Source organism: Protomyctophum bolini, assembly GCF_963924005.1.
Source record: "Protomyctophum bolini genome assembly, chromosome: 14".
Classification (NCBI taxonomy): domain Eukaryota; kingdom Metazoa; phylum Chordata; class Actinopteri; order Myctophiformes; family Myctophidae; genus Protomyctophum; species Protomyctophum bolini.
The window spans coordinates 21,774,789-21,799,247 of NC_137875.1; the positions used below are offsets into that span (position 1 = coordinate 21,774,789).

The window sequence follows — 24,459 nt, forward strand, 5'->3', positions numbered from 1 at the left end:
GAGGCAGTTTCTTTTGGCACGCGTACAGTATTGACACTTATTATTCTGAATCCCACACACAACACTGTAGAACTTTAGAAGTTTGTATATTGTGTTCTCATGTAGAGCTGGGCAGGGACGTGCAGTGAGTGTCAGAGAGGCAGGGGTTGAAATCCCATAAGAGGGCACTTTTGGACCAAAAATTGCGAAAATAGAAGATCTACAAGCTCACAAGAGAGCTTGTAGATCAGCTATTTTCGGGTCGCAACCCAGCACTCTTTATCTAGTGGAGATGTGGTGTACGACATGGATTTCTAAACAAATGTTTTCAACGCAAAATGCTGCGTTCAAGTTCAGGAGACATCGGGGGGAAAAAGCAATTCTCCTGAATGCTGCCTTCCGGTATGTGGCATGGAAAGGAGTGGCTTTCACCATGTAGTAAATGCTGCATTCGTGGTCTGGAGAGGGCAGTTGTTTTACAGAGGGCTGAACCCTGGAGCTGGGGTTCTGCTCTGAGGGGATGTATTGTACGTATACTCAACCACTTATATTTTGTCAATAGGTGAGTTTTATCTCTCTAGTTGGCTAAGGCTTACAGTGTCTAGTAATTTATTTAATTTGTATTTAATTTATTTACTCATTAGTTTAACTGTAGGCCTACATGAAGCAGCCTTCTCAATGCCATTCATGGTTGATGATGGCTGAAGATGAATGTTCTAGATTGACTATAGACTAGTTTCATTAACACAAAGCTGTAAATGATGCTGAAGGGGTATACTTTGAGGAGAAAACCAAGTCAGATGTACTACAATAGTTTTTAAGGCAAGTTTATAGGTAGAGGGTAGGTTGTCTCTAGTCAAGTTTTGTGTAAATCGGACAGAAGGCGAATAGCAGTTAGGACTTTTCAAATTTCAAATTTTGACATTTAACCATTAGCATTGATTGAGGCCATGATTTTGTCCAAGTGATGCACAGTAGTACTACAGATCACTGATGCATTTTCCATTTCTATAACTTTTGTAAACAAGTCTTTTTTGGTTACAGCTGGATAATCATGTATTTGGTTGAGTAAACACGTACACTGTCGTCTGTCGATCAAATAACTAACGCCCACATGACACATTATCTTCACTTTATAGAAAAATAGTTTGAATAATTTGAATCACAATTTTTCTTTAATTGAGCAAGTGAAGACATTTACTATCCTAATTGCTAAACAGTGGCAGAAGGAGAATAATCAGCACAAAGACAAGGTTTTGGTTCTTTGGACTTTGAACCCTAAATAATTGCTTTTTCCATGATCTGATATAAATTAACTCCTTTTACATAATTTGCAGAAAGTTATATTAGGCTTATAAAATATCTAAGGGCAATACAACTAGCTGATGATATAACTGATGGTTAAATGTCCTTGCTACGGACATGATGACTATAGTCATATGGGTCCAAGTCTGAAAGGAATCTCTTTCGGTTCCCGCGAAGACCTCATCGGAGCAGGTTATGAAATCATTCACATTCGTATGTAGGTTGACACAGATCGCACAAAAGATATGACTGTGTCAGCGCACAATAAAGGCCTAACCTTCAGAGGTTGTCCAATTGAAACAGTGGGAGATGGCCCGAAGGCTTCCGAGAGGCCAGCTCTGCTGGGAACCGGGGCAGTCACATCCAGAGCTCCTGTTGCCACTGACAACTATCCTCCAATGACAGCCCCCCCCCCATGTCCTGGGTGATCACTTTGGCTGCAGCTAAGAATAAGCAGTAGATATGCTCCAGCCTTATTCCTTGCGGTCAAGCAGCTGACCAGGTGCTAATGCCTCCCCTCCTCCTCCTCCTCCCTGTGCTATACCGTGTCCCACTGACTCCTGGGTAACCTTATAGCCTTGCGCTTTCTTCCTGATACAATATTATGCTATAATAGACCGTCACGCTGCATGTCTGCTGCTGACCACAGTTCACTTCTTTTCACTAGAACATACATGGGCATCTGGCAGCCCGGGGGCCACATGCTACCCCCACCATCACTTAATGCGGCCCGCAGGTTAATATCAGAATACTGATATATTATTGATTTCAGTTGTTACAATTCCCGTTTTAATTACTTCAGTCTATATGTAGCTTAATGACTAGTATTAAAATGTTATTGTCTTTTTTGTGTCCAATGTATTTGGATTTAGTTCTTAAAGTTAACATAAATATAACAAAATGCATTTGAATTGAAATAAAAAGGTAACTTTTTAGGATTCCAATTCAAAAATGGAAAAAACAATATTCAGGATTTCAATTCAAATATAGCAAAAATAGCTGATCTACAAGCACATTGCATTGATCATTTTATTGTCGTTGGTGCCATTGGCCTTATACCCATGTTGTTAAATATATTAAATTCAAGTACACGGACGAGTGTATTATCAGAATATTGAACGGTGATTCTTTCCTTTCAATGAAGTTCTGGAAAAATCCAGTTCCCGTAGTGTGGCCTTCGCTCGTCAGTCTTTTATGTGACTTTATGTGACTATGTACTCATTAACATGCAGCGGTTGCAGCGGTTTATGAAAAGGGTTTTCGTCTACACATAGATGAGGGCATGCGGCGGCAAGTCACTTTTCTTCACATGCATTCTATTCCGTCACCTTGTGATTCTGAGTGGGACTTGACTTTGAAACCCCTTTGATACGCAGCTTCAGAACTGCTGAGGGACACCTTGAGACGATGCTTAATTAACTGGCAGGATCACAAAGGCTGTTTTCACAAGTAATACCACTATGCCACAGACCCTTTTCTTATTGAACATGCTATTACATTTTATTCATAAATGTAAAAAGAAAGTAATGTCCCATGAAAAAAGTCTCTATAATTATACTCTTTTATTTTAAAGATCAGCTGAATTATCATCTCAAAGTACATAGAGTATGTACAGTATCATATTAATTAAGATTTGTGTTTAAGGACGTATACTGGACTAGTAGACTCGTCGTCTAGTTCCTTTACCCTTCCTACTGCTCTGTATACGGTGCAAAAACATTGAATATTTTAGAAAGCATATTCCGTTGAAGTTGGTTTTTCGTTGGCTGGCCTGTCACTTTTGCTCCATTTTCAGGTATTCTTCACACTTTGAGATATACACCTTATGAAACATCAGTTTGATGGTCTCTGTCAAAATCCTCTCACCCGTTATACTTTGATGTTTCCTTCCTTTTCCCATCTGTAATTTCGACTTCTGAAATGCTAATCATATTTCATTCTGCATTTCTTAGGAGCCCACTGTGCTAACCCCAGGCTTTAGAGGTCTACCGCTACGTAGAATAATGCTGAACGTGTCAAACATACTCACCCTTCTCATGCATCTTTCCATGTCCTTCCCTTCATATTGCCCCGGTCCACATCCAACATTTTTACCGCGGAATCAAACAGCCTTCGTCGGTTTTATAATGCCAGACCTCTCGTGGCAAACACAATGAAACATTTAATAAGATCATCATCGTCATGCCAGGGCAAAGATCTTAATCGATGTAAAAGTTCAAAGCTCTGAAGGAATTGGAAGCGATGTTTTATGAAGGTTTTGTGAGCAGATGGCGATGCCGTGGTTCAATTACTCTGTCAAGGCCAGGTTCTCTCGTCGTCGTCCCCAGAGCTGATCTCACTCTCAGATCAGCACGATAACCACAGAGAAGCCTTCCTTTCAGCACCACCACAAGCATGAACAATCAATAGGTTACATTTAAAATCCAGGAAATATCGGACAAACAAGGCCTTCTGGAGAGAGAGTGGACTGTCTGACTCTGGAATGAATATACGTTTTGACAGTTGTTTCTTCTTGATTGTTTTATCAATTTGTGCACAGGTCACGGCGAGTTCAGTCCGTCGGTCAGACTAATATGAATTTATTTTCTATTCTATCCTTCCCTTTATTTCGCCCACTGTGGCCAGTGATGTAATATCAACTAATACTGAGCCAGCCATGCAGGACCTTCATACATAAATATGAGACGGTTTGCTGGATGTACGTACTGTATCTGCCCTCGGCTCACAGCCATGCAGCATTTCCATTGTGTCCCTCCAGTGCTCCATTTTTTAACACTGCGAAGATCAGCGTCAATGTCTGACCTCCCATGATAATGAGGTAGATGATATACCGATGATAGACCTTCTGCAGGGTTTCTGTTGCTGTTAAGAATAGAACAGGATTATTTTACTGTCGACGGAGTAGACATGTTGAGTGTCCGTTTGATAATCAAAGGCACTCGTGCATGGGCTTTGAAGTTCATGGTTGAAGGCAACACCATGAGGACAGTAAACATTAAACCTTTTAGATCTGATGTGATTTAATAAAGGCTTTTTAGACTCATATTTTGTATTGAAACTCTCTGATCCCTTCCCGAGGTGTACCGCTGGAGCAAATGCTTTTAAACCCATTCAGGACGGGAACCTCTTTTGGGGTTCTTGTTGCTATGTACAGTATATAGCAACATAAGATTTCAGTCCTAAATTGGTTAAATTAATAAATGATTAAACAAAGTGTGTGATACGATGTTGTGCAGTGAAACGTGTGATTTAGTAATTTAGTTGTGAGGCGTTCTGAGGCGTTGTGTTTTTGTAGATTGGCTATATTTTCGGCATGCGACGCCGGCGTACGATGAAATATAAATGATTGCTAGCACTCCATTGGTCGGTTGTAAGAAATGTCTGTCGGTTTGTTGCGTTCCACCACAAATATGCCAGGAGTAATAACGTATGTTGTCTGGTTGCTTGTATACAGTAAGTCCATGTGTAAGGACCTGATTGTTATATGCTGCCCGAATGGCTTCTTAAAAATGATGCTGCGGCTTTGGGGTGGAGTGGGTTTTGGTCGGTGAACCAAACAGCCAGCCAGTCAGTCAGTCTTTGGGGTGGAGTGGGTTTTGGACGGTGAACCAAACAGCCAGCCAGTCAGTCAGTCTTTGGGGTGGAGTGGGTTTTGGTCGGTGAACCAAACAGCCAGCCAGTCAGTCAGTCTTTGGGGTGGAGTGGGTTTTGGACGGTGAACCAAACAGCCAGCCAGTCAGTCAGTCTTTGGGGTGGAGTGGGTTTTGGTCGGTGAACCAAACAGCCAGCCAGTCAGTCAGTCTTTGGGGTGGAGTGGGTTTTGGACGGTGAACCAAACAGCCAGCCAGTCAGTCAGTCTTTGGGGTGGAGTGGGTTTTGGTCGGTGAACCAAACAGCCAGCCAGTCAGTCAGTCTTTGGGGTGGAGTGGGTTTTGGTCGGTGAACCAAACAGCCAGCCAGTCAGTCAGTCTTTGGGGTGGAGTGGGTTTTGGTCGGTGAACCAAACAGTCAGTCAGTCACGGACCAGTGAATAAAGCAGCCATGGGCTCCCAATCTGCTTTGTTTCCCTCACTGCTCGGTCTTATCCGCAGGCAGTGGCGGGAAAAAGCATACTCTAATGTTTTACTTGAGTAAAAGTATCAATACTGCAATGTAGTTACAAGCAATAGTTACAAGTAAAAGTGGGGAAAAGTGAGGAATTAAAACATTGAGTAAAGGTACAATGGCGTTGGCATCAAAATGTGCTTAAAGTACTAAAAGTAGAAAGTACTGTTAATGCAGAATGTCTTATTTTCAAATGGATAAATGTATTTTGAAAATAGCAGATCTACAAGCTCACCATGCGTCGCAACTCACAATGCAACGCGTTGTGAGCTTCAATTTTCGAATTGCCGAAATGTACAGTATATAGCGCTGAATTGGTTAATGTATGTAAAACAGTACAATAGTTGCCTCTGAGATGTAGTGGAGTATAGAGGTTAAAGTGCTGGAAATTGGAAATACTCCAGTAAAGTACAAATACCTAAAGATTGTACTTAAGTACAGTACTTGAGTAAATGTACTTAGTTACTTTACACCACTGCTCAGTGGCTCTGTCTTATCCGCAGGCCGCACCATCTCTGCCTTTTTTCCCCTGCCCATTCATTCATCCCTGATGCCCAGTCATACACATGGCTGACAGGCTGCAGTCTGCCTTTCATTCCCCACAGCACTTAACACTACTTTTTTGCTGGGGAATGTTTCAGAATAAAGGCGCTAGAGTGCCAAGCAGATGAGCAGATTTTACTCTGAAAAGTCCCCTCTGAAAAAGAAACGGGAGGTATAATGTTCCATTACTACCTCGCATTGTCAAGTCTGATCTCTCTTTGGGAGTGTTAATATTCCAAACGAGATGCTTGGTTAAGTCAGGAATTAGGACAGACATTGGCATTCTGATCAAAACCATGGAGAGCGACGTCTAGATTCAGAGTTAATAGCAAGTTTTGTAAATAAGTAAGTGAATGGCTGTGCGCATGTCACATGTGCATGTCCGGGAGCTCTGTGCACGGCGTTGCCTAGCAACGGCAGCTGTCAAAAAATGGATTACAGTGATTTTATATCATTACAAAGGACCTAAAGACGTGTATACACTTCCAAGGCACATCCCGGTTTTAATTGAGAAGACTATACTCCTTCCTTAGCACAATGAGTATTAAATAGCATTAACCCTGCAGGCATCACTTTTGGAGAGAAAAAAAGAAAAAAAAAGTTTACCATTATTACGAATTGTTGTTAAAGATATCTGATCTACAAGCTCAAAAAGCAACAACTTGTGAGCTTGTAGATCAGTTATTTTAGAATAGCTTAAGTGGTTAATACACAAGCCTGAGTAGAAGACGCCCCCCCCCCTCGCCCCTCCCTCCCCCCACTCCACATGCACACGAGCACGCGCGCGCGCACACGCCCACACACAAACCCTTGAATGGAGCACTGAGATGATATGATTACTTCGCCCGTCTCTCTCTAAACCAAACACATACTGTATAGGAAGGAGGAAGATGAAAAAGTCCATCAAAGTCCTCCTCCTTTCATCATTGGACAACATCACACACACACACGCGCGGCACGTTCCGTATAACTGCTGGAGCCATGCAGAGGAGAGGCGGCGGAGATGGTATCAGTGTTGTGGAAATTAAACGTGATGAAACGCTCCCTCGCCTTCGTTAGCCAAAAGCAATGCATGACATCCGGCAAATTCCCTTCCGACGATCACGTCCCTAGACCTTGAGTCACAGAGTCATTATTCCCAAAGCATTAGACTGAAAGTGATCTGAGAAATTTCATAAAAAGGACCAAACTGTGTGCGTGTGACTGTGACTGTGCCTGTACTGTGCCTGTGCGCGTGCGTGCCTGTGTGCGTGCCTGCTCACGTGTGCGTGCGTGAGAGAGAAACGCTCACTCTCCTAATTATAAAATGTGTCCTAATCACAGGGATAATAGTAATTATGCATTTACCATGCCTTCCTAAGGGTCAGTAGTACGGGTGCAACTATACTGAAGTTTCCTTTTCAATTCCTCTTAATGAGGCCGAGTTCCTTAATGTTGGTTCATATTTTGTATGTAGGGCTTTGGGAAATAATATGCTTGTAGATAATCTTGTCGTCTGTTATGACTTTATGCAGCTATGTAAAGTTATCCACATTTAATGGAGTAACGTTTGCCTCCTTCCTTGCCTAGTGCTTCAGTACAGCACATTTAGTCTTCATGTATAATAGATAACAACTGGTTTTATAGTGTTTTGATGAGCTATATGTAGTAATATATCTGTCTGGTCATTTGTTGTAGTCATGATGAGCATTCCTTCGATAATCAAATGCTACGTGTATGGTTAATTTTGTCAAAGATTACAGCTTGACGAGACAACGCTCTACGTTAGTGCATATTTTCCGTAATAGCAGTCTTATGTTCTCTGCAATTGTGTGCCGTTCCCCGAGCCCTTAATGCATATTATCATGGTAATAGTTATAGTTGATCATGGCAAACATAAAAACGGCTGGTGGGACGCGGGCCATTAAGTTCCAGGTTGCTCACCCTCTGTGCTTCTCCATCCTCCATTTAGCATAATGATACTCCAGCAATCAGTCTCCCACCATAGAATGCCGAGTGTGGCGTGTTATGCAGAGTAAGAGGGTGTTAATGTGTTATATGTGCCTGAATATCGTGATCTGTAACCATGACATGCTCATCCCCGCAGCAGGTAACGGCTGATTCAGACGCGCTGAAGCCAGGCGTGACCTACGTGCTTACAGATTTAGAGCAGTCAACAAAGAGGGGTTATCCTCCCGGAGTCCTATTCTGATTTAATGTAAGCCCAAACCGCGCCGCAGTATACCACTGGTGAATAATACCATACGTGTGGCCACATTTGCACAAGGTCTCCCCCTTTGCTGCTGTGATTTATAAGCATAGCTTCCATCTGCAAACAGGCTGGGAGGCTTCAAGCTACGGGGCAGCACCCTGGGTCCAGTGCTATTTACTCAGCCAACCGAGACGATCGAGGCGCTCCCCTGGCAGGATCCAGCGGTCACCGTGACCATGCCCGGTCCCCTCTCCTCTCCCCCGCTATATACCTGTCTGTCTGTCTGTCTGTCCGCGGCCCGCCCGCCCCTGCTCCGCCTGGAGCGAGCCTGGGCAGGTGACAGCCGCGGCGGCAGGGCAGCAGCGGTGGTGGTGGTGCTACAGGTCTGGCCATCTTTACTGTGTCACACATCCCGCTGCTTAACAAATGGCTGCGATCTGCAGGAGGCCACGGTGCCCTGAGAGAAATCACCCTGGCTTAGTATTATGAACAATGTCTATGCAAAAAATCCCGGTCACACTTGATTCAATAAATCATTGCTTTAATAAGCTTGCAGTTTTGCATATTTCACAGACTGTGAAATTAAATCTCATCTTTTGAGATTTGACAATTATTTTTTACTCCTTTAATCTCAGTTAAATTCCCATGCATTTTAATTATTATGAGTATAGGCCTACATTTCTGAATTCTGAAAATGACAGATAAAACAAAAGGCCCAAGTTGTATGGCTGTTAAATGGTCCTTGCCACCAAACTCAAGTTACCATTCTGTGCTGTGTGTGTGTGTACTTTAATCATGTACAGCGTGCTGAATACGTGTGCAGAGAGAGGAGAGGCTGGGAGGAAGAGTATGCTCCACTTTAAAGTGATGTGATAGATTAGGGAGGAGCCCCAGCCACGGAATATAATTTCCCTGGTGACCAATTTCTGAACGCTCTCTAAGCAAAGAATATAAGCACCGCGCCAACATGTCAGCTGCAGCCCTATACTGTATCTATGCCAGAGTGCAGGCGGACGACGTGCTGACTCACTCCTAATGAGCAGACAGACACAAAAATAATAACCTGAACCGGGATTCATAAGTCATGACTGGTGTGTGTGTGTGTGTGTGTGAGACGGCGATCTTTCTAATTAACACCAGGCCCTTATTTAAAGCTCAAGTATATTGTGCATGCTAAACAAATGTCACTATAGCTTCTGTGGGGCCCGATGTTAGAAGGGGAAAAAAATAGCCAATTATTCTTTGCCACGCACGCATGAGGTTCCTATTCCACATAAGAGGAGATGAGATGAGATGAGATAACGATAAAGTGTGAAAATAGAGGTACAGGTAAGAGTAACAAGAACCAAACCAAGATAGATAAGAATAAAAATGAAAATTATTGAAAAAAATAATATACTGAGTGGTTGGTTCTAGATATCTTCATTGGATCTCTGTAAAATAAATATTAAGGTAAAGTCAATATATGAATGAATATACAATATTATGTATCTACAGTAAAGCATAACAACAAGCAACTATCTAAATCAACAAGCAACAAGGCGTGATACAAGGGAATAGGTGAAGGGTGAGATGAGGCACTGAAGAGAGTTCAGACTACGGTGCAAAATGGGGAGTGAGTCTGCAGTCCTGACAGCCATGGGGAGAGGAGGTCATTCCAGAGCTTGGGAGCCTGCAGGAGGGAGAAGAGTCTAAGGGCTCCATTTTTGTCGCCGCCGTTACCCGTGATGCGAGTGATGCGTGATGCAAGTCAGCCGCTGCCCGAAAATTACGAGTATAGGAGCTTGGTGTGGTCATGGGCGTGTTGGCACGCTTTACCCTAAATTGCTATGTTGTTCACACACATTTGGGAAGGCGATAGTGGAGTTTAAAAGCACCCGTAAGCCGTATGCCAAATTAGTTTGGTATAGCGGCGCACGCTGCGCGCCTGCAATCAGCAGAGGTGAGTGCCTGCCACTTCCTTGTGTCCATTGTGTTTATATAATTGTCAAGTCAAAGAAGTTATTTGGCTTGTGCCAGGCATTGTGCGGTGTGCGCGATTCCATTTGCACAAGTGAGACTTCAAGGCAGCAACACATCACTCTTCCATGGGCTATAGACCATAAGGCTATGAAGCAATATAGAACTGGGCATAACGGGCAACGGATAAGGCAATGGCATGTGGCACGGTGATTGGTTTCATTATTGTAATGCACAAACCACACCTATGCATAATGTAACTGAGGTGTTTTAGGGATTTAGTCAGGTAACCAAAATACCAACTTTAGTGTTGGAACACCCCTTCCCCACTGCTAAATCCCCAAATTGTGTATTTAGAATGCTCGAACGAAAATTGAGCCCTAGGGGTTCTATTTTGTCCATGCTAAACCCCTTATCCCCAAACTACTTTGCCTTTTTTTTCTCCTTTTAATTTTTTTACTATTTTGAAAAACATTTTATCCCTAAAAGAAGTTTAGGGACAAGGGGTTTTAGCATGGATGAAAATGGATTCCCAGGTCGTCAAGGACAGGGGCCGGCAACCTTTTTGACACGAAGTGTCATGTTTTCATTTTCTTGATAGTCAGTGTGCCATATCAACATACGAACACCACTTAAAAATTACATATTTCAACTGATGTTGTCTGTCCATAGGCTATACATAACCTTATATTTGATTTCCCATCAGGGCCTAATTATTATTAGACTCAGAGCAATAACCCAATCCCAGACTCCCTACCCAGTCAGTTATCAGTTTGAGTGAATGTAGAATGTGTAATTTGTATGTGAGTGGACTTAACTGACTAAATTGTTTAGAATAATATCTCTCACACCAGTGTGCCAATGATCACCCTTCCATGTGCCAATGTTGGCAGTTTGGCACCCGTGCCTGAGGTTACCTGCCTGTAGGGGTGGATACCCTTGCATGTAGGGGGGTGTTGTGCCCTACAGTACTGTACGTTGTCTTGTCAGGTGATCAGTTTGTAGGTGTTTGAGAGAGAGAGCTGCATGAAGGCAGACCGGATGTGGATGGAGTTACAGTAGTCAACACTGGAGATGTCTGAGGCTCTGACAATTAAGGAGCTGGGCAGACTCCTTGATGGGGCAAGGTTGTGATCCAGTTGATCCAGTGCAAACCTATAGCGGACAGAGTGATGACTGGAATGTGTGTGTTGAAGGACAGCTAGCTGACAGCTAGCTGCTCAGGAACAGTAATATCTGTTCTACAATAAAAGCAGACCATCAACCTCCATTTACTGGGCTCTATACTATAAATATACACTTCTGACTAAATACAAAAATACACCACTAAGCCTTTTATGAAGGTGTATTTCAACAATGCGAGAGGCTAACAAAAGGTGAAGTTTCTGGTTTATTATAGCTCTGGATTAGTGGTAAAATTGCTAATAATTTGTGTACATTTAAGTGTAATTTATTGGCCACCGTGCGACGGATTTATAGCCGAAAACGAGAGGTCCTTGCCAGAATGCCATTCCAGCCTCACACCCCTGACAGTTTCATGGCATTTTGACTCGCCTCACTTTCCACAAACCAATAAGTGACTTCTGCATTATGCCACAAAGGTGTCACATCAGGGCTCTTTACAGCATCCAGTAAAAGTGATTACCTAATGCATTCTCTCCTTAGCAAGATCAATAGCCCTTAATGGATGAGCCAGACAGACAACTAATAAAAAGGGGTTTTAATTGATTATGCTGACACTGTGTCATCAGCACCGCCTATCAAGTTTTGTTTGTTGGGAAAGTGGATGATCAGCGTGGTAGAGATTAGTATCTGAGTATGTTAAGCACACACAGCGGAATCTGTTGGTTTAATCTTGAACATGTAAGAAAAAGGCACACATAATAGCGTAAGTGCCAGGCCACCATTTTGACACTATACTTTCAGGCTTAAATGCTATACTAGCCCTACAGATTTTTAACAACGGTTCTGCATGATGCAAATGTATACTATACACTGTATGTTGGTTTCGCATGGCAAACATTGCAGATTTACGAATTATTGCACCCCATTGTGTTCTGCGCTTGTAGATTGGCCATTTTAGGCCAGTCAATCTAAGCTAAAAAGGAATTGCAAAAGAAATTCCAATAATAATCGTTCAAGGTTTTTTTTATGATACTTAGGCCCTAAGGATCATAAAAAAACCTTGAACGATTATTATTGGAATTTTCAATATGTTATTTGTAATTTTGTATGACCCTAAGGCTTAGGGTCATACAAAATTACAAATAACATATTGAAAATTGTCAATTAAATATTTAGTGGATCAGGGTAAATTCAGGGGTTGAAAGTTGGGGACCCCTGAATTGACCATGATCCACTAAATTGTAATTTCATTGACTGAATTTTTATATGTTATTTGAATGACCCTAAGATTCATAAACAAACCTTGAACAATTACTATTGCAATTTTCTTTTGGTCAAATCTTAGATTGACTGGCCTATTTTTGTTACGCCACGCCATCGTACGACGGGAGTATAAATCAGGCTTGAGTCTGCCAGCTGAGATTAGTTGGAGGCACTAAAAGGAGCTGTTCCTCATCTTGGCTAAAGATGAGATTAATTCAATTGTTGTTCCTCCTTCTCTGTATGACGCACCATGAGATATACTGTCCTTATGCTGAGATTAGTCTAAATGCCTCTGTTTTGTTATTAACTGTTCCCAAACGTACAGCCTCATTAAGAGGAGAGCTGAAAGTGGTGAGATTTATATTGGTTAAAACACCAGGATACCGCAAGCGAGCACAATGATTTATACTGGTTGAAACACTACTGTGCTGCCAGTGAAAGCAGGGATTATACTCTAATTCACCTGCGCGTCTCACGCTATTCTTTTTTAGCTGTGACACAGTATAATCCTCAGTGCTCATTTTTAACTGAGGATGTCTATATCCTTACACAATTGTGTGTGAACCTGCTGCTAAAATTTAAAATGCTGCCATAATATGATATCACAGGCCATCAGCTGAGCCTGATGCAGGAGAAGAAAACATAACCATGGCTTTTCTACACTTCATCATCTACTACGGTCTGTGTCAGACCCAGACGGTCATGTGGAAAGGTCAGAGCCTCGCGAAAGGATTTGAATCAAGTCTCAGATGAAAGATTCACCCTGACAGGCGGAACCTAGAATACTGGTAAATAATAATACAATCACAAACCTTGGCTCATGCCTCTCTGCTAAACGCAAGGCTGAAAGGACATTGCATTGTGAGTGGCGTCACATGCTATGATTCTCCAATGGGGACACATCTGGGTATTTTGTTATGGTCTTGCCACACTTCACATCACTTTGGTGCTATTACCCAAATTCTATTAAAAACACAGTTTTCTTCAGTTGAAGACAAACCAAGTCCTTAATTCATCACTAAGATGCTTGTTTGTATTAATCTCATGCTGGCAGACATGCATTTGGCATCTTACTCTGAGATATACTAATGGACTGGTTTCAAACATAAATTAAAGCAGCACTGGCACAGCTGCTGGAAACGGCACATTTCTAAATACAACTTGACAGGGTCAGCTGCTTCAAAACAAACTGTTGGGTTTAGCTTTGGCGCAGTGTGATTTTAACACTTGGGTGTTATTCTTTGATGAATTTCCGTAGTCTCGCGTTGCTCTAGATTAATCCCATTGTGAACTGGTGGTGGAATTGCTTTTTTCATTTGTCATCCGATTATATTAATGTTGTGGCCACGCCTTTTGATGAATGCTGGAACGAAAGCACATATTCAGCTGCTTTTGAAGACAAATGAGACCTTTGAAAAAATCTTTTCTCTTTACTGTTTATTAATATACTTAAAAAGATGAATGTGAAATGGGGAAGCTAAGAGCCAGGCCTATGGATCATAATATACTTGCTCACAGAAGTAAAGAATAATGAAACTATTTTAAGCTATAAAGCCATGCTTGAATAATATGTCTGTTGTAAAGTGCTGCAAAGCAAGAACTATTACCGGGTGGTTACTTTTTATAATCTTTTTGGAAAAGACAGCCATAAATATACACAGGTTTTCTTTCTTTATTTTATGAAAACATTAATTCAATATTTACTCTGTTTTTATTTTCAGCCCTTCCTCTTCCTATCATCGCGCGTGCGTGTGTGCGTGCATGCGTGCATGCGTGCGTGCGTGTTCTCCCTCTGTGGACACTGTCCAATGGACAGTGGGCTATTTTAATTTCATAATCTGTGTGCGTGTGCGTGTCTGTGTGTTCCCGTGCATAAAGAAATAAACAGAACAAAAACATTATAATTATATAATAATAATAATAGGCTACTGTAGGTGCGGTCCTGTGCCAGACTTTCTCAGCTGGTGGCATTGTGGGCTAATAGTCCAGATGGTGGTGCATTTTGAATTCCAGACTTTTACTTGTACAGAGTAGTTCTATATTGCAGTATTTATTTAAGTAACAAATGTGAGTACGTTTTCTACCAATGCTTTTTACATCACTTGAAAACATGGCAGGCACGTTGACAGAATCAGGATAGAGAATAGAGCTGTGAGGTGTGCCAAAGTGGGGCGACAGCCGAGCCAGTGATTTCAAAGATGGAGTTGATTTCCCCATGTGGAATTTTCTTTGCACAAGAACAAAAAATATACTGCATGTGACAGCACATAATATAACATAAAACATACAGTTATAAGCATGTACAAGTATTTAAACGCTTGTAGGAAATCAATGTACAATTACACACAATTTAGAATTCAGGCCCTGATCCAGAGCGGCTTACAAGTGCAAGATCGGGTCATCGGGATAAGCAATAAGTCTTATAGTCAATAAAAAAGGTAAATCGTTACATGAGCCTAAACTAGGATACCAAGTAAACAATGAACGTAGCATGTATCTAAACAACATGCTATGAGCAAGTGGCCAAGAAATATCATAAAGACCACCAACTGCAAGCACAAGAAAGTGCCAAATTCAGAGCATGTGAACAGAGTTTGTTATGCAGCAGAATGCCGCATGGGAAAGGATGTGATGCCTTTTTTAGTCCACATCCTGGGTATGCTGCTACCGTATTCCTCCACCCTGATATATCGTTGCTGTCGGGATGGAAACCTTATATTCAGGGATGTGCTGTGGATTTTTTTACTCGTGGGCCTATGTCGTGCACTGCACGTGCACGTGAGCGATCAACGATTGAAATAACCTGTCTAGGTATATTAACCCACGTACTGTATATCAAAATGTATTGTATCTACTTGCATAATGGGCAAACTTTAGTGCTGTCATAATTATGCATAACCTTGCAAACGTTGCCTCTGGAATTTAATTTCATGAATCCATCAGCCACGGTTCTTTTTATCTAACCTTTATTTAACCAGTAAAAACACATTGAGACTGATTTTATTTTTCAAGTGGGAACTGGCCAAGAGGCAGAAACAAAATGACACTTCAATGCTACAGTACATCGTACATGTCAAATTATTGTCAATTATGTCAAAGAATTGTGCACAGAGCAAATACACAATGTACATTATATAAACAGGAACAATATAAATATATGGGCCTGTACAAAGGCTTGTAACACATCACAACATGTTAGACTGTACATTTAAGATGATCCTTTTGAAACTTCTCAAAGGAGCTTTCAATGCCAATTTTAGTCTGGACTGCAGGTCATTCCACGACCAGCGGCCAAAGAAAGTCGTAGGGTCGAGTCGTAGACTACTTCAGACAGAATAGGCTATCTGACACAGGTAGTAGTAGTACTTAGTACTTATAGCAAGTAGACACAATGGACCATCAAATGCATCCACGGTCGGCCATTCCTGCTACACTCGCCAGGTTCTGTTATGTTGGTTAGCGAGGAGCAAAAACTGTGAATGGCTGTGCGGGCTGGCGTGCATCTTCAAACTACCAGGGCTGCGCTCTTTTTGTATTGTAAACTTTTGTGTGACAATGATGGGGCCTTAATGTAAGAGAAATATGGGTTTCTGCCAGACAGCAAATGATACGTATTTAGAACGTAGAGACTAGGGTGTAGTGGACGTGCTATGATCTTGTGTGGTAAATTCATGGTGTACATGTCTGTAATTTGTCTGTATTTAAAGCCATTATCCATATATTGTACAGTTCCTTGCCCTTGTAAGACCACTAAAACCATTATCCTACTCTAAAGCAGTGTACTGTATTTTTAAAAGCCCTTGTAGACACTATACATTGAAAAGGCCAGGTAGCCGTTTTTAATAATGGGAATTTTAAATGCCAGCTATTATCTGTTGAGGACTATCCAAGGAACTGTCAAGTCCTGCTCTATGCAGTATGCACTCATACTGTATTATGTATAGGGCTCCTACATTTACGGATTTTATTCAAGTTCTCATATTTCTTATATTTCATTGTGCCTAATTCAGATCATCCTGTGATTTTTCTAGCTTTGAACATTCATAACTATATTTGCTGTCCATTTAAAGATGGAGTGCTGTGATTTTTGTATTTCTTCCAGTTTTTCCATGTGTTTTTTATGAGGTGACAGTACTTCATTAGACCCCTTGCTGTGGTTGTTATGTGCAATGATGTCTTCCCTTTGTATTTAGGGTTTCTTCCTGGAGGATGAAACCTTGACAGTCAAACGTGCCAATGAAAAAAAAACAATGATAGTGACATCACAATATTATCATCCCCTCCCCTAACCCCTCCCCCTTTATCATACAACAACAGCTGGGTGGGTGTGGCTTCAGTTCAGGTGGATCACCACCCATCACCACCCACCAGGCAAACCAGGCATACTTAATGAACTGTTGGGCGTGTCCACATAAAAATGACATTTTAACAAATACTGTACACTTTTTTGAAATAATTCTTCTTTGCTAGGTGTGTCTTTACCACTCGAAGGCTACATAGCATCCTTATTATGGGGTAAACATTCTCCAAAAATAGCCAGTCTTATTCAGTAATCCCGTAGTAATCAGTAATAATTTTCGGGTCTACCTGCACTGACATTATAAACTTTGTTGTCCCACTTAGAGTTGGAGACCTACAGACCTGGCTCAATAATGCTACAGAGACACAGTATCCATGCCCTCAGAGCGAAAATAGAAATGTCACAAGCTGTAAGTGTCCATGACTTTCTAAGAGATCGTTTGACTGAACATCAAAGCATCAAGGCCAAAGTCTTTCCCAGACATGATTTCCATAAACTCCCACATGGTCCCAACGTCCTCTAAGGCACAATCAAAAAAGTACTTAACTCTTGTCACTGCCTGTCCTGATGCAACTCCTGAAAGCTGTGAACACTTTTTGAATGTATTTTCTGGCAAGATTGATAGCATATAAGATGTGCATCTCACAGCCTATCCATGATACATCCAAGTTTATTCACATGTCCATGTCCTCCTATAAGTTTGAACCTGTCACACTCTCTCATCTAATAGATGTATTCTCACATAACAAAGTCTGGACACTGGCCAAAAGTTATCCATTATAAATAGTTGCCATCTCAGTGGCCTCAGTTCCATCCTTCCTCAGTGGTGTGTACAGATAGACACTAGGGGGTGCTAGAGCATGTGTTGTATTGTACAGTATGTCGACCATGATGACATTGATCAATTCTTAATAAAAAGCTTCTAATATATTATTTAGGACCCAAAATCTATAAATCTCACACTATTAAGGCAACCAGCTGGTTCCACGCGCTGCACAAGGAACCGTGCAGCGCGTTCACTTGAGCACCTGCCCCTCTAAATGTCTAAATGCCTAAATGTCTAAATGCCCCTCTAAATTCCTTCTTTAAAGCTGCACTGTGTAACTTCTCTCTTCTACCACAGATTTGAACCCAGGCTCCTGCATGTGCTCAAATCTTTACCATTGAACTAATAGAGCGCCTGCCTGCTTGCTCAGGGAAAACATTTAATCTTGACCTTCAGGTAAAAAAATGTGTCAAACCAGAAACGGGATCGTGTCAAAGGTCATGTCTCACCGATACAGGATCTAAATATCTCATTCTCAATAGAAGAGCAGGGAGACTAAACTTTTGTTGTATAAGTTATATTGTACTGTATGAACATACTCTACCATACAGATTGGGCAACATGACATTTTATTCCACCCTCTTAATATAAAGCCCAAATTAGATCTAACAATTCTGACCAATCTAAAAACTAACCTTTTATCAGTGTTTTTCCTCATCTTCTTATACTGAGTCAGCTCAGCTCTCTTCAAGGTGTCAAACAATTGACTATTGCCAGTTCATTCAGGGATTTGTGCTATTTTAAATCGTCTTGACCTTCTTTCTAGTGCTGCATCTGATACGGTCGATTAAACTTGGACCATGTGGGTTTGGCATTCAGGTAAACTGCCTTACAGTGGTTCGTTTTGTATAGCTCAAAGATTCAACTTTGTTAAGATTTATTTATTTTTATTTATTTTTAATAATTTTTATCCCACGATTTTGCAACCCAGTTTATTCACCCAGTGCCAATTATCTAATGTAATCCTGGGTGCTACACTTCCTCTGCCAACCTGGGGGGGCAGCGGACTGACCTCATGCCTCCTTCCATGCATGAGGAGTCCAAGCTGCTTCTTTTCACCTGACAGGGGGGAATTTCCCTGGCCGGACGTAGTGCGTGGAAGGAACACGTTATTCCGATCAGTTCCTTTCCCCTCCATCAGGCGCCCCGGCTGGTCAGGGGGAGGTAGTTTAGAGACCATGATTTTTTGTTAAGATTTTTTGAACTTTTCCTCCCGTCAGTGGCACCTGTCATCTCATGGTTCTAATTGGCCCTATGTTCCCTTCTTTAACTCCTTTGGGGTCTATTACAGCTGTTAAGCCCAAAAACATATATAGCTCTAACTCGGTTTTAACACAGTCATTTTGTATGGCTTGAGTACATCATGTAGATCAGGGGTGGGCAACTGCCGGCTTAATGCATGTTAATATCAGAATACTTATAGTATTGATTTCAGCTGTTACAATTCCAGACCTGATTTAATTACTTCATGACTAGTATTAAATGACTAGTACTTAATGACTAGTATTAAAATGTTAGTCTTTTTGTGTCCAATGTAGTTATGTTAACAGTTCATAAAGTTGACATAACTAAATGCATTTGAAATTTAATAAAAAAAAGGTTACTTTCCAGGATTCCAATTAAAAAATAGCTAAAGATTATTCAGGTTTTCAATTCAAATATAGCAAAGATAGCTGATCTACAAGGTCAACACGCGTCGCAATTTGTAGATCGGCTATTTTTGCCACGACAGTATGTACTGTGGCCCCTCTGTGAGTGAGTGCAGTGGTGGAAAAAGTACAAAAATATTTTACTTAAGTAGAAGTACTGATTCTCTACTTGAAAATTACTTAAGTAAAAGTACAAAGTACCCATTAAGAAAGTTACTTAAGTAAAAGTATAAAAGTACCTCAAATTAAATGTACTTAAGTACAAAAAGTACCCGGTGTAAAAATGTATTTAAGTATAAAAGTAAAAATTACAAAGTACAAGTAAAAAGTACAAGTAAAAAGTACATGCTTTTCAAAATGCCTACAAAGAAATGAAGTCCAAAAGTGGCTTTATTTCAACACTCGTCTCGAAACTGGCCATTCATTATCAATGGCATTTAATGTTTGTGTTGGGATAAACACTAGAAACTAAACTGGCCACTCATTATCATTACAAACATTACAAACAACTCAGGGTGCAAGCAAGCTCACACAAAAATATATTTCAGATTTAGGGGAGAATGGGGAGAGCCATTGCAATTTGCAAAACAGACATTATAATTGCTTAAAATTCACGCATTATAATTAGCCCTTCACTAATTAAGCCCCACCCACTCCACTTTGCAGGGCAAACTGTCTCCCATTGAGATGCATGTAAAATGATTTCTCCATAAAAATAATCGATCATTTCATTAGCAAGAGCTTGAAAATGTCTTCTAAATAGAGTAAAAAAAGCCTACAGTAGGCTATAGGCCTATGCACAAATGTGGATTTCATTATTGGGGGATAAAGTTGAAACCGATATCAACTTTAACGACCATCCCGTTCGACAGACGTTTACATGCAATGCACGGTAAAGACGGCCTACAGTGATTATTATTGCAATCACCTGGATGGGTGAGTCGTGTAACGTTCCTGACGTTAAGATGTGTATGTGAGTCCCATACACATGCGCTGCATCTGCTGCTATTGCAGTTCTGTTTTCGTCACATAATGTGACGAAAACAGAACTGCAATAACCAGCAGATGCAGCGCACGTCAGACACACACACACACACACACACACACACAGCGCGGCTCGCTGTTATTTATTCACCGCACCAGAGAGAGAGAGAGAGAGAGAGAGAGAGAGAGAGACGGGCGCTTCTTGTCCAGCTTTTTCAACGCACCGCACCACCATGCTTCTGTGTGAATGTGAACGAATGAGTGAGGCGATGACTTTATAAACTTTATGTGGAAAATGCGGAGATTGCGCATATTTCGCGTGGAAATGTGTAGCGAGTAACGAAAGGTGTCCAATTTTAATGTAGCAGATAAAAAGTACGATTTTTGACTTGTAAATGTAACGAAGTAAAAGTAAAAATACAGAAAAATAAAAATAGTAAATAAAAGTACAAATTCTCAAAACGTGTACTTAAGTACAGTAACGAAGTAATTGTACTTCGTTATTTTCCACCACTGAGTGAGTGTGGAAATATATTGGCCCTCGTCAAAGTTGCCGATCCCTGACTTAGATGGCACAAACAGAGGTTGTCTTATTGATCCCTATGACTCCATCAGAGGTTTAGCTAAACATCTAGACCCTCTATCCTCAAATCAAATGCATGCACACGGCCACACGCACATTTTATAAACAAATATGCTGTTGTGATTGTGAATGGACGTTTCTTCCTGCTCAGAGCTATGGCTAAATTAAAGCCATGCCTCTCTTTTGAAGGATCCGGAGATTGTTTGGACTGCATGTGTTCCTGTATTGGATATTGCAGTTCCCTCATGGGAGTCGGTCAGTCAGCTTCGTCTCACCTGCAGCTAGTCCAAAATGTGCTCGACTGGCACTAAAGAAGAGAGCTTAATTGTGTCCAACATGAAACCAGGTTCCATCATGGACCATTGTGTACCATCTACTTCTAGTATGATTTTAGTAAAGAATGTAGATACAGTAAGTGCAGATTTTGAGTCCCCAAGTTGTTATCTATCATTTACCTAAAAGACAAAAATTCTGAATTGTCTGCTGACATAATTCAGATTAATGATGCGGATAGATTATTTTTCCTGGTATGAGCTTGGCTGCACACGGACAGCATGTGACGTGCAGAGTAGCACGAGTCTTCCCTGTGTACATTTCAGAAACATCAATGGAATGGGGGCACATAATGTCAATGCGAGGCTGTCAGTTTGGGCTGTAGGGTACTGGATCAATGTGCCTCATTATGATATCCATCGGCTGGAGATTATTAAGCAGGAGACCCCTACCTATGGATCGACACACATTTGACCCCACTTTTCCCTCGAGGTGAATCCGCCCGCCTGGGTTTGGACACTCTCAAATGTGGCAGCTTGTTAACCGCTTTTAACCTGGCTTCCCTATTTTGGACATGTCATTATATAGGGGGAAATTGTGAGCTTGCAGGTCTGCTATTTGGACTCTTCTGCGTGCCGCGTATACCACGTATGTACAAGTAGGGCTTAAGTGGTCAATCCGTCCATCACATGCATAAGAACAACATAGCAATATATTTCATCGCACATGCATTATCAATATGTCGGCACAAGATGCTGATAATTCCTTTGAAAATATGCATGTATTCAGGTCCAGGAATCTAGCCTAAAAGTACGTTGTATGTTTGCATACATACATGTATGAGGTGGAGTACCGCGTCAAAGCGTAATCCCATACTGCATTTTGTAAAACAGGATTTTCAACTGTTTTCTCTTGGGAGAACAGTGGACCCAGAGGTGCACAACAAGCATAATAAATGGAGGTTTTCTTCCTCCCATGCACGGCTACATCTGTGAATGCCATTTGGATTCCTCTTCATTAAGTCCTCTGGCAATCACGCAACATTAAACTACTGTTATTCTTATTGGTATACGTCTCTCTGCAGCTGATGGCTTCCATTATAATAGGAGTCATATGTACAGTGCAGCAGCATGTTAGTGTTACTGCGAGAAGCAGGAAATGAAACGGCAAGACAGCTGACCACGTTTCGACAGCCTCAGAAGAATGTAATATTAATCCATTTTGGGCGGGAACCCCTTTTGGTGTTTGCATTATGTTATGAGCTGGTAGTTCTGCTATTTTTGAAAAATCAACATAGAAACATAGATTTTTCAGAAAACTGTCAGGATTTAGAAGACATTTATAGAATCGTTCCCAGGTCAAAATGGGTTAAAGGTGGTGAAGGGAGGACAGAAATTGCCACTTATGTTCTAGCTTGTACTTGACAAAGCTGCGAGGCAGCTGTTCTTTTCATTTCATATATAAATGAATGTATATATAAATAGATAATGCAGAATATCATCATCATCATCATCGCTGTCGGGTGAAAACCTTGTATGTCCAAAAAGTTAAACTTTTCAGGTGATTGAAGATAAATAAATACATAAATGAATATCCTGTGTTCCAATGGATCCAGTGTGATTATTATTTATAGTGACAGGCTCTCGGTAATATTTTTACAGAAGCCATTGACAAAAATGGCCAATGTTTTAATTGTTTTTATGTGTATTTAGCCAAGGTACAGCATGTTGAGCACAAATGCTTTTTCAGCAGCACCTTGCACAATTACAGACGACACAGAGACAAACCTTTCAAGCTTACTTTAGCTAGACACCGTCATATCAAAGTATTTAAAAAAAAGGAGATAGAAGGTTTCTACCCAACAGCAACATTGACTTGTCCCATATGATATGTGGCCAGTATATGAACATGCCTTGACAATGTTTTTCCCCCTCTTTGCACAGGCCTTCCCGTGTATATCCACAGGCATCTATGGTAAGATCATCTCCTTTCATTACTTTATTTCCTCTGTAGATTTTCATTTTAGACTATCTGTGTCGAGTCGTTTTTGCAGTAACTGACACTATTGCTTCTTCTCTTGCAATCATTGCTTGTTCACCTTATCACGAGTATCTATTATAATACTATTACTCTCTAATCTTCTATCCATGTTTGAGGACTATATATTTTTGTAATGGCTAGATTTTCCTATAGGCCAACATGAAGTTCCATAGTCGATAACCTGAGGAATAATAATATACTGAATAATAAAACAATAATTATGATACCTATAATAACCATCACAAGTATGATGGATAGTAGCTTAAAGAACAACTTTAGTTTTTTCAACCAAGGTTCATGTTTTAGGTTGTTGTAAAATATGAGCTCTAGCTGTTTTTCACAGGGGGGCGGGGGCATTCGAGCATGGGGCTAAATATGTATTTTTTTTTACAAAATGTTATAGTGATTTATTTATTTTATTATTTACTATAGTCCTACTAGACCCCAAGAAATGACATCTGGCTACAAAAGATCACGGGATCTACTGAATGTGTCAAACTGACATATTGAGCCTATGACATAGTGTGGCTCCCCCCAGTAGGCTGCCATCACAGATCCTGCAAAAGATTTAATTTAAGTTAGACTATCGATAGTCTAACTTGTTCTGGAGAAGTGGTGAATCAAGATATTACCTTGAGGGGGGGGGGGGGAATTAGAACGGAGCTCGACTCAAGCGGGGACTCTGGGTTCACGCAGCATCTGTGCAGTAATATTGCTGCTGACTGTGTCTGCCGTAACGTTGCGTTGCAAGGGGGACACCGTCTGTAGTCCACCAACACTCACATGAAAGACATGGGGGGGGGGGGATTAAACAGCCTGTTCAATAAATAATCAGCTTAGCGGCCGTCACATAATAATAACCGCATCAATGCGTCGTGTTGCAACGCATTGTGATATATATATCAAATATATGATATATAATATGTGTATATAGGGCTGAAGTGGTTAATGTATGTTTTGTAATAATAATACAAATCTACAAAGTAAGTACAATATTTGCCTCTGAGATGGGCTCCATCCCAGACATACTGTATGCCCTGAGATCCTTCTTTGAACACGCTGCATGGCCTGCTCACTATGTTGGCATTTCCTGAACGTTCTAGATAACCTTTTGAGGTAAACTTCCAGTTAAGACAACGTAAACAAAGGCTTTTTTGTGAGGCGAGCAATGCAGCCAGATCTCTTCGTCTCTGCCTGTTCCTCTCTTAAACAAACGCATAAACTAAATCAATGGCAAATAAAAAAAAGATACATAAAGTTATATACTTTATCTTTCCCTGTTAATGCAGGCATGCCACACAAGCACCCATGTACACACACACACACACACACACA

General features: G+C 41.0%; 1 protein-coding gene across 3 annotated transcripts in view; it reads left to right on the forward strand.

The window, feature by feature from the left end:
• The window catches only part of macrod2 (mono-ADP ribosylhydrolase 2), a 646,577-nt gene that overhangs the window by 469,081 nt on the left and 153,037 nt on the right, over positions 1-24,459 (forward strand). For all 3 annotated transcript variants that reach the window (XM_080781639.1, XM_080781641.1, XM_080781640.1), the window contains exon 7: positions 23,028-23,058. In XM_080781639.1, the coding sequence (XP_080637765.1) occupies positions 23,028-23,058 (31 nt within the window). The remainder of the gene's footprint in view (positions 1-23,027; positions 23,059-24,459) is intronic.